The sequence below is a fragment of the Mobula hypostoma genome, chromosome 6 (genome assembly GCF_963921235.1).
Source record: "Mobula hypostoma chromosome 6, sMobHyp1.1, whole genome shotgun sequence".
Lineage (NCBI taxonomy): Eukaryota > Metazoa > Chordata > Chondrichthyes > Myliobatiformes > Myliobatidae > Mobula > Mobula hypostoma.
The window spans coordinates 182,410,030-182,425,148 of NC_086102.1; the positions used below are offsets into that span (position 1 = coordinate 182,410,030).

At 45.3% G+C, this 15,119-nt stretch overlaps 1 protein-coding gene across 3 annotated transcripts in view; it reads right to left on the bottom strand.

Annotated features, from left to right (window-relative positions):
• The window catches only part of abcb11a (ATP-binding cassette, sub-family B (MDR/TAP), member 11a), a 113,089-nt gene that overhangs the window by 67,232 nt on the left and 30,738 nt on the right, over positions 1-15,119 (bottom strand). For all 3 annotated transcript variants that reach the window (XM_063052376.1, XM_063052374.1, XM_063052375.1), the window contains exon 7: positions 3,342-3,429. In XM_063052376.1, the coding sequence (XP_062908446.1) occupies positions 3,342-3,429 (88 nt within the window). The remainder of the gene's footprint in view (positions 1-3,341; positions 3,430-15,119) is intronic.

The window sequence follows — 15,119 nt, forward strand, 5'->3', positions numbered from 1 at the left end:
CGGGGGAAGTTGCGGACCGCGTCTACCTTGGCGGGCAGCGGGGTTGCCCCGTCTTTAGTAATCCTGTGGCCCAGGAAGTCGATGGTGTCGAGTCCGAACTGGCATTTGGCTGGATTGATTATAAGGCTGAATTCGCTCAGGCGGGAGTAGAGCTGGTGGAGGTGGGACAGATGCTCCTGCCGACTACTGCTGGCTATGAGGATGTCGTCCAAATAGATGAATGCAAAGTCCAGGACACGTCCCACTGCGTCCATTAGCCGCTGGAAAGTCTGTGCGGCATTCTTTAGACCAAACGGCATTCGGAGGAATTCGAAAAGTCCAAACGGGGTGATGAGTGCTGTTTTGGGGATGTTGTCCGGATGTACAGGGATTTGATGGTATCCCCGGACGAGGTCTACCTTGGAAAAGATCCTTGCATCGTGTAGGTTTGCTGTGACCCCCCGTTGCCTTGGGCACCATGTGAAGGGGGGAGGCCCATGGGCTGTCGGACCGTCGTATGATCCCTAATTCCTCCATCTTCTTGAACTCCTCCTTCACCAGTCGGAGCTTGTCCGGGAGAAGCCTTCGAGCACGGGTGTGGAGGGGTGGTCCCTGGGTCGGGATGTGGTGCTGTACTCCGTGTCTGGGCATGGCTGCCGTGAACTGCGGTGTCAGTACTGATGGGAAATCCGCCAGGACCCTGGTCAATTCATCGTTGGACAGCGTGATGGAGTCCAGGTGTGGGGCTGGCAACTTTGCTTCACCCAGTGAGAACGTTTGAAATGTCTTGGCGTGGACTAATTGCTTCCCTCGCAGGTCGACCAGCAGGCTGTGGGCTCGCAGAAAATCCGCCCCCGGGAGTGGTTGGGCTACAGCGGCCAGTGTGAAGTCCCACGTGAACCGGCTGGAGCTGAACTGTAGCCGCACCGTGCGGGTGCTGTAGGTTCGTATTGTGCTGCCATTTGCGTCCCTCAGGGTGGGTCCCGGTTCTCTGTTGCGGGTGTCATAACTCGTTGGGGATAAAACGCTGATCTCTGCTCCAGTGTCGACCAAAAATCGGCATCCCGACTGCTTGTCCCAGATGTACAGGAGGCTGTCCTGATGGCCAGCCGCTGTAGCGATCGGCGGCGGCTGGGCCTTGGCATTTCCTGGGAATTTGCAGGGTGGTCTACAGCGGCGGGCCTCTGTGCCCCACCGCTGGTGGTAGAAGCACCATTGTTCGTTGGACTCTGCTGCCGGGCCTGGTCTGGTCTGTCATTGGGCACACGGCTTGGTGATCTGTGCGACGGACGCCCCTCTCTCCTTCTTGGCATTCCACAGCACATTTGCCCGGGCCGCCACCTCCCGGGGGTTGCTGAAATCTGCGTCGGACAGCAGCAGGCATATGTCCTCGGGCAGTTGCTCTAGGAATGCCTGCTCAAACATGAGGCAGGGTTTGTGTCCTTCAGCCAGGGCCAGTATCTCGTTCATTAATGCCGACGACGGCCTGTCTCCCAATCCATCCAGGTGCATTAAGCGGCGTGCTCGTTCGCGCCGTGAGAGTCCGAAAGTCATTATGAGCAGGGCTTTGAATGCTGTGTATTTGCCGTCCTCCGGGGGCGACTGTATAAACTCCTCAACTTGTGCAGCTGTCTCCTGGTCAAGTGAGCTCAGCACGTAGTAGTAGCGAGTGGACTCCGAGGTTATCTGCCGAATGTGGAATTGTGCTTCTGCCTGTTCCAACCACAGACGGGCTGTCAGCGGCCAAAAGCTTGGCAGTTGTAACGAAACTGCGTGAACAGATGCAGCGTCGGTCATCTCTGGCCCAAATATCGTTTGGGCCGTCGGGGTCACCAAATGTAGCGATGTGCTACACATAGCGCTAGAATAACCACACGGTGTTGGTGAGTTGGAGTTGTGATAAAGAGATTTATTCAAACTTCGTGGCCTGCTTTAAAGCCTTCCCGTTCCCGCCCTCCCTGGGCGGGACTGCTGTGGGGAATGCATATTCCCAGACCCTTTCCGCGCGTGGGATTTTCCCCCTGCTGGTGAAGATGGCCTGGCGCCCTTTTTGGGGCCGGCCCTCTGCCTGCGCACGCTATTTTGTGAGCCGGTTCGTGTGTGCCAGAAAGTGGGTCGCCACATAACCATATTAAATCCTCCATGTCTTAAAACATTTCATTCCTGTGCTGGTTCTGCGAGCTTGAGAGGCTCACCATCTTGTTCCTTGGTTCATTGGATGAAACGGTGGGTCATCCACAGAAAGTCGATTCACAATACTTACACAAAAAAAAACTGACCAAATCCTTTGTTATGATTTAACAGAACTAATTCCCGATGATATGGTAAAGATCTTACACACTACTCACTGCCGATATCTTCTCACTATAGCTGATGCTCGTTATAGCCGTAGCTTCAATAAATCTTTTATCAATATCGTCTCTCCTCCAGGGGTTTCACTGAGGGTTTCCAGTAAGTAGAGAGAGATACGAAAGGAGATACTAACTACTAATTCCACATTTAATACTTATGCTTAGTTAGTGTCTGTAGTTAGCTGCATTATGTCGCTTGTTCACACCTGCATCAGCCACACCTCATTCTTGCATAGCTTCCCCCCTGCCCCACCCACCCCTGAGTTCTCCTTTGAAAAAAAAATTCGGTAAACCTTCTTTCCATCCCTCCAGTGGTAGAGCTTTCTAACATCACGTCTTTTGGCTTAATTAACCTAGGTTACATGTTCCTGATTAAACAGAAGACATTTTACATATTGTTGATAATTGACTAGCGTGGTGGGTTGGAAAAACATCTCTACCAGAGGAGGTGTAAGGTGTTGCTTCTCTCTGCCAGCCTGCAGGTCACCTTGAGCAAGGTGTAGCACCTGCTTAGTCACCCCACCCCTCCAATCAGAATGACATGAAACCATGGGAGTAGGTGGTGAGCAGCTGGTGCATATCACAAGTCCTAGTTATGCGGCCACTGACACCAGGCGGACAATCTCTGAAGAGTATTGATAATGGCTGGAACCACCCATCTTGTAAAGACACTGCCCAGAAGAAAACAATGGCAAATCACTTCTATAGAAAGTTATGACAAGAACAATCATGGCCATGGAAAGAGCACGATCACTACGTCATATGATGTAACACATAATGATAACTGACTATTATTACACAGCAGCAAGTACTTTCAGTTTAAATGCAGTGTGAAAACATGTCTTAAGTTTCAATAAATGAATATGAGTTGAAAATCACAAGCAAAAGACAGGTCTGCAGATGCTGGAAATCCGAACAACACCCACAAAATGATGGAGGAACTCAGCAGGTCAGGCAGCATTTTGTGTGTGTTGCTATGAGTTGAAAATGTAACTTGACCTTATAACTTACTTGAAAGTAACCCAAAATTAGCACAGAGAATCCGATTCCAATGTAATAAAAAGCAAACATGGTCATTTCTCTTTCAATGTCTAAGACCCTGAAAATATAAGAACAAAAAGTTATAGAATTCATATTTCGTTAATTGATAAGACATCCATCACAATGTTGGCATTGTTAATTTTCCAATGTTTTGTTAAATTATGATCTATTAAAGGTCATATTTCTCAAATATACAGTACTGTGCAAAAGTCTGAGGCAAATATATAGTCGGGGTGCCGAAGACTTCTGCACAGTACTGTAGTAATTTTATGTACTGCATTGAGCTGCAGCCGCTGCAAAGCAAACACTAATTTCACAAAACTAATTTTGGATATTATAGAGAGAGGGCAGAGAAGATTTACAAGGATGTTGCTTGGATTGGAGGGCATACCTTATGAGAATAGGTCGAGTGTACTTGGCTTTTCTCCTCGGAGTGACGGAAGATGAGAGGTGACCTGACAGAGGTGTATAAGGTGATGAGGGGCATTGATCGTGTGGATAGTCAGAGGCTTTTTCCCAGGGCTGAAATGGCTAACACGAGGGGGCACAGTTTTAGGTTGCTTGGAAATAGATACCGAGGAGATGTCAGGGGTAAGTTTCTCACACAGAAAGTGGTGGGTGTGTGGAATGCACTGCTGGTGGTGGTGGTGGAAGCGGATACAGTACAATAGGGTCTTTTAAGAGCCTCTTAGATAGGTACATTGTAAATTGTCCTGTGATTAGGTTAGGATTAAATTTGAGGATTGTTATGAGGCACGGCTCAAAGTGCCGGAAGGGTCTACCATACATAACATAGCAAGGCCTTAGGAAGGCACACCACAGTAACATTATAAAACAAAATTAATTGATGTTGAACCATATAAGGAAATATTAGGGTCATAGTCAATCGATTTCCTCCAAGAGGACTACAACTTTTTCATGGTTTGGAGACTTGAGTGTCTCAATGACCTGGAGAGCAACGTTGGCTAAAATCAGAACCTTATGCTTTGGCTCTTGGTAGGGTCACACATGCAAATCAGGTCAAAAGGTGGAGGCCAGACTAAGAGTGGTCCACCAGTCCTCCAAGTCCAGGGTTTCAGCTCAGGGCTAACAACTTTGACTGGTAAAACAAACTTTTTATGGTAAAAGCAATAAAGAATCCTTTTACATCTGTGTGTGACAGTATTCCTGAGCTTCCTCCTGGGAGTTACATGACTAACAGTAGTGAAAACCAAGAGGAAGCAATTGACATGATGAAGGAAGCCCTGAACACCACCAGAGATGGAGGACCTTCACTGCTGCCCGAAACACCAGCAGCATAATGGACAGAAGAGAAGAGAGTCGATAGATTTATATAAAAGTAGGTTTAAAGGAGTGTGTTAAAGGGGAGGGAAAAAGATAGAAAATTAGGGGGTTAAGGGAGATCATTCCAGATATCAGTGGCAGGGGAGATGATGGCGTGTCTTCCATTGGTGGCATAGTGGTACACCTGGTAAAACTGTCTCCCAGTGCCAGAGACCCAGGCTCAATCTGGACTTTGGGTGCTTTATCCCTATGACAGTGTAGGTTTAGTCTGGGTGCTCCAGATCTCCAGATGCTTTCCCTCATCACAAAGACACGCAGGTTGATTGGCTGCTGTAAGTTGTCCCTTCTGCAAAATGTGGGGGAGTTGACGAGATTCATTCGTTATAATACCAAAAAACATAGGAGCAGAATAGACCACTTGGCCCATCGAGTCTGCTCTGCCATTCAATCATGGCTGATCCTTTTTTCCCCTCCTCAGCCCAACTCCCTGGTTTCCTCCCCGTAACCTTTGATGTTGTGTCCAGCGAAGAATCTATCAAGCTCTGCCTTAAATACATCCAATGGCCTGGTGTCCACAGCTGCCTGTGGTAATAAATTCCACAAATTCACCACCCTCTGGCTCAAGAAATTTCTCCGCATCTCTGTTTTAAATGGACGCTCCTTTATCCTGAGGCTGTGCCCTCTTGTCCTAGACTCCCCCACCATGGAAAACATCCTTTCCACAACTACTCTATCTAGGCCTTTCAACATTTGAAAGATTTCAATAAGATCACCCCCCATCCTTGTAAATTCCTCTGAATGCTGACACAGGAATCAAATATTCCTCATATGACAACCCTTTCATTCCTGGAATCATCCTCAGGAACCTCCTCTGAACCCTCTCCCATAACCAGCACATCTTTTCTTAGATGAAGCGCCCCAAAGTGTTCACAATACTCAGGATGAGGCCTCAGCAGTGCCTTATAAACCCTTAGCATTACATCCTTGCTCTTGTATTCTAGACCTCTTGAAATGAATCCTAACATTGCATTTGCCTTCCTCGCGATCAACTCCACCTGCAAGTTAATCTTTAGGGTGTTCTGTACAAGGACTCCCAAGTCCTTTTGCATCTCAGCTTTTTGTATTTTCTCCCCATTGAGAAAATAGTCCACACATTTATTTCTACCACCAAAGTGGATGACCATGCATTTTCCAACATTGCATTTTATTTGCCACTTGCTTGCCCATTCTCCTAATCTGTCTAAATCCTTCTGCAGCCTACCTGTTTCCGCAACACTACCTGCCCTGCCACCACTCTCCATATCATCTGCAAACCTGGCAAAAAAACTATCTATTCCATCATCTAAATAATTGATATACAGCATACAAAAAGCAGTCCCAGTCGCAATACTGACCCCTGTGGAACACCACTAGTCACTGGCAGCCAACTGAGAAAGAATCCTTATATTCACACTTGCTGCCTCCTACGAATCAGCCAATACTCTAGCCATGCCAGTAATTTCCTATGATACCATGGGCTCTTAACTTGCTAAGCAGCCTCATGTGTGGTACCTTATCAAAGGCCTCCTGAAAGTCCAAGTATACGATATTCGCTGCATCCCCTTTATCTTTTGCTGACTGGTGTACTGCGCAGATGCAACAGGAGCATTCCCTCACAGGTCCAACAAAGAGCTTGAAAAAGCAGCGAGCTTTTCGACGGAAGTCGTTGATTGGAGTACTGTGCAGACGCATCAGGTGTGTTCCCGCACAGGCCTGACAAAGAGCTTTTAAAAACCCAGTCTCCATAAAGGAGATGTACCGCCTAGTGGACCCATCATCGTCAGAGTAGTAAGGCTTTGGCTCAAACAGGGCTTCAGCAGGTACAGGCAGAGGCTAGGTAAGTTCTTTCCTTATTTCTTATTCAACTCCAGAGAGAATAGGGAGTATGTCTACAGAGCCAGTGTTCTGTTCTGGGTGTCAGGTTGTGGGTATTCCAGGAAACTGCCAGCCTTCCCGATGGCCACATCTGCACCAGGTGCATTGAGATGCACCTCCTTAGAGGCCATGTTAGGGAACCGGAGCTGCAGCTTGATGACCTTTGGCTTGTTAGGGAAAGTGAAGCAGTGATAGACAGAAGCTACAGGGAGGTAGTCACCCCAAGACTACAGAAGACAGATAAATGGGTGACCGTCAGGAGAGGGAAGGGAGAACATCAGATAGTGGAGAGCCATCCCCTCAACAATAAGTACTCCATTTTGAGTACTGTTTGGGGGGGAGCTACCTAAATGGGGGAGGCAATAGTGGCCATGCCCCTAGTACTGAGTCTGGCCCTATAGATGAGAAGGGTAGGGAACTGAAGAGTTTGGCAGCAGTAAAATGGGTCTCTTGCCAGGGGGATAGATAGGTGATTCCGTGGATGCACAAAGGAAACGCGGGTGGTAGTTTGCCTCCCAGCTGCCAGGGTACACTGAAAAGGGAGGGTGAGCAGCCAGGTGTCATGGTACATATTGGTACCAATGACATAGGAAGAAAAAGGGATGAGGTCCTGAAAAAATAATACATGGGGTCAGGAAGGAAGCCGAGAAGATTGCTGCCTGTGCCGCACGACTGTGAGGAGAGGAATAGAATGAGGTGGCAGATAAATGTGTGGCTGAAGAATTGGAGGAGGGGGGCAGGGATTCAGATTTCTGGATAATTGGGAACTCATCTGGGGTAGGTGGGACCTGTACAAAAGGGGCAGCTTGCACTTGAATCTGAGGGGGACCAATATTCTTATGGGCAGATTTACTGGAGCCTTTGGGAGTGGTTTAATCTAATAAGGCAGGGGGATGGGAAGCAGTATGATAGAGCTGAGGAGCAGGTTTACAAGTAGATGATGGGTGTAACATGAATGTAAGGAAGGACAAGCCAATGATTGGGTACAAATGCAAATAGAGTAAAAAGTTAAATTGTACCACAGAGGCGAAATTCAAAAATGCAAAGAATGCAGGGCTGAAGGCTCAGTATGTAAATGTGCGTTGCATTCGGAATAAGGTGGACAAACTCGTGGTGCAATTAGAGACTGGTCGGTATGACATTGTGGACATCACTGGGTCGTGGCTGAAAGAAGGCCATAGTTGGGAGCTTAACATCTGAGGATGTACTCTGTAACTCTGTATCGAAAGGACATGCAGGAAGGCGTAGCCGGTGGCTCTCTAGGTAAGAGATGGAATTACAGTACATCCACAGAAAGAGCTGACATGGGGTCAGAGAATGCTATATCTTTGTGGGTAGAGTTAAGAAATTGCAAGGGTAAAAAAAACTATAATGGGAATCATATATAGGCCTCCAAATAGTAGCCAAGATGAGGGGTTGAGATTGCAAAGGGAGCTGGAAAAGGTAATGACACAATTGTAATGGGGGATTTCAATATGTAAGAGGATTGGTTGGTGTTGGATTGCAAGAGAGGGAATTTGTTGAATGGTTCTGAGATGGCTTCTTAGAGCAATTTGTGCTTGAGCCTACTTGGGGAAAGGCTATCTTAGATTGGTATTGTGTAATAACCCAGTTCTTATTAGGGAGTTTAACATAAAGGAACCCTTAGGAGGCAGTGACCATAATATGATTGAATTCATACCGTAATTTGAGAGGGAGAAGCATAACTCACATGTATCAGTATCGCAATGGAATAAAAGGAAATTAAGTGGCATAAGAGAGGAGTTTTCCTAGGTGGATTGGAGCAAGGCTCTCAGATGTTTAATTTACCAGTAGAGTCTGTGGTAAAGAATGCAAATGCAATGTTGCCATTTATTTCAAAGGGAAATGAATATAATAGAAGATAATGCTGAGCCTTTATAAGACACTAGTCAGGCTGCACATGGAGTATTGTCAACAGTTTTGGGCCCCATATCTCAGAAAGGATGTTTTGTCATTGGAGAAAGTCCAGAAGGGGCTCACGAAGATGATTCAGGGAATGAAGAAGTTAACATAAGAGGAGCATTTGGCAGCTTTGGGCCAGTACTCACTGGAATTTTGAAGAATGCAGGGGGATCACATTGAAACCTATTGGATGTTGGAAGGATTAGACACGGTGGATGTGGAGAGAGTTTCCTATGGTGTGGGTATCTAGAAACAGAAGGCACAGCCTCAAAATTTGGGGCAACCTTTTAGAGCTGAGGTAAGGAGAATTATTTTTTTAGCCACAGTGTGGTTTATCTGTGGAATGCTTGGCCTCCACCACATTCTGTGGCAAAGCCTGTGGGTACATTTAAAATAGAAGTTGATAGTTTCTTGATGGGTCAGGGCATCAAAGGATATGGTGAGAAGGCCTGTGTATGGGGTTGTGTGGGATCCGGGATGATGGAATGACGGAGCAGGCCCAAAGGACTGAATGGCCCAATTCTGCTCCTATATCTTGTGGTCTTATTCAACTTGTAATCTCCTCAAAGAATTCCAACAGGTTTGTCAGGCAAGATTTTCCCTTAATGAAACCATGCTGACTTTGTCCTATCTTGTCCTGTGTCACCAAGTACTCCATCACCTCATCCTTAACAATTGACTCCAACATCTTCCCAACCACTGAGGTCAGGTTAACTGGTCTGTAATTTCCTTTCTTAAAGACTGGAGTAACATTTGCAATTTTCCAGTCCTCTGGGACCATGCCAGAGTCCAATGATTCTTGAAAGATCATTACTAATGCCTCCATGGTCTCTACCACTACCTCTTTCAGAACCCAAGGGTGCAGTTCCTCTGGTCCAGGTGACTTATGTACCCCTAGGTAACTGCACTCAACTCCCTTCCTTCACACACTATAACATCAGGCATACTGCTAGTGTCTTCCACAGGGAAGACTGATGTAAAATACTCATTTAGTTCATCTGCCATCTCCTTATTATTTCTCTGGCTTTATTTTCTAGTGGTCCTATATCCACTCTCATCTCTCTTTTATTTATTTATTTTTTTACACACACTTGAAAATGCTTTTGATATTGTTTGCTAGCTTGCTTTCTTATTTCATCTTTTCCCTCCTAATTATACTTCTAGTTGCTCTCTGTGAAACTTCCCAATCCTCCATCTTCCCACTATTTTTTTGTTTTGTTGCATGCCCTCTCTTTTACTTTTACATTATCTTTGACTTCCCTTGTCAGCCGCAATTGTACTATTTTGTCATTACTGCTACGTCAGACTTTACTTCCTCCCTATCAAATTTCAAGTTGAACTCAGTCATATTGTGATCACTATCTCCTATGGGTCATTTTACCTTAAGCTCCCTAATCACCTCCGGCTCATTATATAACACCCAATCCAGCATACCCGATCCTCTAGCAAACTCAATGACAAGTTGCACTAAAAAGCCATCTCCTAGGCTTCCAGCAAACTCACTCTCTTGAGATCCATTACCAACCTGATTTTCCCAGTTGACTTGCATGTTGAAATCTCCCATGACGATCATAACATTCCCCTTTTGATGTGCCTTTTCTATTTCCTGTTGTAATCTGTGGTCCACATCCCAGCTACTGTGGGGAGAGATGTATATAACTGCCGCCAGAGTCATTTTACCCTTGCAGTTCCTTAACTGATCTTCTGATCCTATGACATATCTTTCTACTGATCTGATGCCATTCTTTACCAGCAGAGCCACACCACCCCCTCTGCCTACCTTCCTGTCCCTCTGATACAATCTGTAACCTTGGACATTTAGCCCCAACTACAACCATCTTCCAGCCACAATTCAGTGATGGCCACAACTTCATACCTGGCAATCTGTAATATCGCAACAAGATCATCCACCCTATTTCTTACACTCCATGGATTGAAATATAACACTTCGAGTGCTGTATTTGCTACCCTTTTGTTTTTTTTGTCCCTAATGCACTGATACTCACCCTGCTGGCTGCAATTTTGTCCTGTCATTTGCCTGCCCTTCCTGACATTCTGACTGCATACTATCTTTGCTTTTTTACCATCCGTCCTAACCTGAGTCCCTTCACTCTGGTTCCCACTACCCTGCCAAATTAACTTAAACTCTCCCCAACAACTCTACAAACCTGCCCATGAGAATTTTGGTTCCCCTCGGGTTCAGGCGCGACCCATCACCTTTGTACAGTTCATACTGTTACATACCTCAAGGAGATCTTGTGATTTTTCTGTGAGAATGATGTAATGGTCTTTTGGAGGTCACCTGATGTAATTTTCCTGCCAATGTGAGGTCACGTGATGACATGTTCACCACGGGTATATAAAGGAAGACCTCAGGCAATGCAGTTAGTTTTTAGATTTTAGTTTTCCAGCTAGAACGTTGATGTGTCTCCATTTCTGTTGCGTATTGTTTTTATGAAGCAGTTTCATTTTTAAAACGGAATGTTATGTTCTGTTGCAAGGTACAATAGTGCTGGACTGGCAACTTTTGCTAGACGTGTTGATGTACCTTTTTCCAGCAGTATTGAAGAGTGAAGACTTAATTGAAGTACAGGACCCGAAGGATTAAGAGAAGTTGGTATCGTTTGGCAGTTTAACAAAGGATCGACTTTATTGTGTCTTCGTTGAAGAAGTAGCGACCTGCATCGAAGATAACTCTTGCCAAAAGAGCCAGGAAGTTCGTGCAAGGTTTGCTCTCTAGAAATTAAGGTCAGTTCTTTTAAGCCGTTTATTTCCTGCATCATGAATCCGTTGGACAGAACCAACAGGAAAGTCGTGTCTATGAAGAAATCCTTCTCCAGAGAAGCCTTTCCCAATTGAATGTATAAAGCTGTTGGACTTTCGAATTTACCATTTTAAGAACTGTATCTGACTTTACCGCTTTAAGAACTGTTTTCGCATTTAATGCTTTAAGAACCAGTAACAAGTGACGGTTTGTTGAACGGCCGCGTAGCAGTTACCTTCCGGTTAAGGTTTTCATTTGTTTTTATTATTTATTGGTGTTTAATAAATGCTTGGTTGTTTTTATATAACCTGTCTCAATTGGTATTCATTGTTGCCGGTTATGTAACAATACCTCCCCTAGAAAAGATCCCAGTGATCCAAGAACCTGAAACCCTCAATGCACCAGCTTCTCAGCCACACATTTATCTGCCAAATCATCCTGTTTCTACCCTCACTGGTGTGTGAAATAGGCAGCAATCCAGAAACTTCAATGCTGGAGATCCTGCTTCTCAGTTTTCTACTTAGCTCTCGAAATTGTCTTTTTAGGACCTCTTTGCTTTTTCTTACTATGTCATTGGTACCAATATGTACCAAGACATCTGGCTGCTCTCCCTCCCCCTCCAAAATGCTGCGGACGCAATCTGAGACGTCCCTGACCCTGGCACCTGGGAGGCAACATACCATTCGGGTGTCCTGTTCACATCCACAGAATCTCCTGTCTGTACCCCTGATTATGGAGTCCCCTGTCACTACTGCTCCTCTCTTCTCCCTCTTTCCCTTCTGCACCATGGACCCACGCTCAGTGCCAGTAACCCTGTCTCCATGGAACTCCTGGGAAGTCATCCCCCACAACGGTATCCAAAACGGTATACTTGTTATTGTATGTGCCATATCATATGATGTGAGAGATCTTGATCTTTCCATGACCATGGTTGTTCTTGGCAAATTTTTCTACTGCAGTGGGTTTGCTATTGCCTTCTTCTGGGCGATGTCTTCCCAAGAAGGGTGACCACAGCCATTATCAATATTCTTCAGAGATTGTCTGCCTGGTGTAACCAGAACTTGTGATATGCACCAGCCGCTCATGTAACTCTGAACAGAGGACTATGTAGGTGCTACACTTTGCTTAAGGGTGAACTGCAGACTAGCGGAGAGGAGGAACACCTTACACCTCTGTTGGTAGAGGCGTATCTCCACCCCACCAACCTAGATGATTTGAATAAAATATAATTGGATTAGAACCTAGCATAAACAGGTTTGATGGCTGGCATGAATTTGATGGATCAAAGTGCCTGTGGGCATGCTGTATCTCTACATTAGTCATTAGTAGGGTGACTAAAGCTAGGTTTAAGTAAAAGGACAGAAGGAGGCAAGTTTTAAGGAGAGTAGCAAGTTAATATGAACTAGATCTATTGTTTAATCAATAATTCAGTCAAAATAGTCCACCAGAAAATGAAACCTCTCTCACGTATTCCCTGAGATAAGAATTCCATGAAATTCTCGCAAAAACATGAGTAACTCATTAAAAGATCTTGGAATGTATAGATAAGCTGTTTACAACAGTTCTCGGGGGTTTCCTCATTATATTGTTGAAATTGTAACAAATATTGTGGAAATCATGTATCATGAAATTGCAGAAATTCGGCGGGAGGAGAGAGAGCAGTGCGCTCCGCGTGCGCAGCCCTCTGGTGAAAAATGATATCGTATCTGTTAAATAGGAGCCATGGACAATTCTGATTTGATGGAGACAGACGTGAGAGCACAGAGGAACATCTGGAGAAATTTCTGAAACGCTCTTTCACTGCTGTCGTTACTGCGTGGTTGGGAATCTTCCGGAGGGTAGGCCTCAAAATCCCCGACTTTGCCTACTGTTGGCGACCGAGATTGAGGTCGAATCGTTCAGACAGAGATGGCGCTCAGTACTCGGTGTCGGAGAGCTGATTTGGAGGCTCGAAGTTTTCGGATGACTCAGAGACGGATTGTGGCCGGGCATGGCAGGGAGAGTTTTTCTTCCTTCTCCCGTCTGTGTGAGATGTGGGACATTTGAGAGACTTTTTACTGTGCTCATGGACTGTTCTTCATCAAGTTATGGTATTGTTGCACTGTTGTAACTATATGTTATAATTATGTGGTTTTGTCAGTTTTTTCATCTTCGTCTGTCCTGTGTTTTGTGATATCACACCGGAGGAAATATTGTATCATATCTTAATGCATGCATTACTAAATGACAATAAAAGAGGACTACATGTCTTCATAATCTAATCTAATCTAACATATATTGCCAGTTTGGGCCAGACCTTCACAGATCCTTCATGTGCTTGTCGAGCATATCACACCCTAATAGGGCACATGTGTATTCTACAGGACAGAGTTAAGGGTGAAAGGTGAAATGTTTCAGAGGAACATTAGTGGAAACTTTGTCACTCAGAGGGTGGCAAGAGTGTGGAACAAGCCGCCAGTGCAAGTGACGGATGTGATTTCAAATTCAATGTTTAAAAGAAGTTTGATTGGGGACATGGATTGGAGGGGTATGTAGAGCTATGGTCCAGCTGCAGGTCAATGGGAGTAGGCAGTTTAATTGGTTCAGCATTGACTAGATGGGCCAAAGTGCCTGTTTCTGTGCTGTGGTTGTCTCTGACTCCATGACCTTCAAAGACCCTGACAGTTAAAATTATTATAGAACATAGAACATAGAACATTACAGAACGTACAGCACATTACAGGCCCTTCGGCCCACAATGTTATGCCGACCCTCAAACCCTGCCTTCCATATAAGCCCCCCACCAATTCCTCCATATACCTGTCTAGTAGTCTCTTAAACTTCACTAGTGTATCTGCCTCCACCACTGACTCAGGCAATGCATTCCACGCTCCAACCACTCTCTGAGTAAAAAACCTTCCTCTAATATCCCCCTTGAACTTCCCACCCCTTACCTTAAAGCCATGTCCTCTTGTATTGAGCAATGGTGCCCTGGGGAAGAGGCGCTGGCTATCCACTCTATCTATCCCTCTTATTATCTTGTACACCTCTATCATGTCTCCTCTCATCCTCCTTCTTTCCAAAGAGTAAAGCCCTAGCTCCCTTAGTCTCTGATCAAAAGCAGATTTTTTTTTCCCTGTTTGCTATAAGGCCCCTTATACTATACAGGACAGGCTGCATGCCGTGAGTCAATGGAAATCAATTAGATTAGCTTTTTAATTTGTCACATGTACATCAAAACACTGAAAAGTGCAGTGAAATGCATCATTTGTGTTCACCAATGTAGTCCAAGAATTGTGCTGGGGCAGCCCACAAGTTTTGCCATGCTTCCAATGCCAACAAAGCATGCCCACAAATCAGTAACACTAACCGTACATCTTTGGAATGTGGGAAGAATCTGGAGCACCCAGAAGAAACCCATACAGTCATGGGTAAAACGTACAAACTCATTACAGATCGTCGCAGGAAGTGTACCCCGATCAGTGAGCCCTGGCAACGTTGCATTAAGCCAGGGGTTCCCAACCTGTGGTCCACAGACTCATCGGTTAACGTTAGGGGTCCATGCTATAAAAATGGTTGGGAACCTCTGCACTAAGTGCTACATTGTCATCATGCACCATGAATCAGGGTACAATGCACAGGAAAGTTAAAGCATTGACTGGCGATTCATTTCTAGACAAGAGAGAGGACAATCAAACAGACTTGATTTAGAGGACAGTTCGCTGAATATTTGGTACAGTGTAAATTGGAGAAAAAAAAAACAAGGTTTCTGGAGGAAAGGAAAGGATTGAGAGAATATAAGGAAAGAAGCCCTAATCCTGTTATGTTACGTGGGTTGTGACCAAAGAAAAGACGGCTGGAGTCACTTAGCACTATAGTGCAAG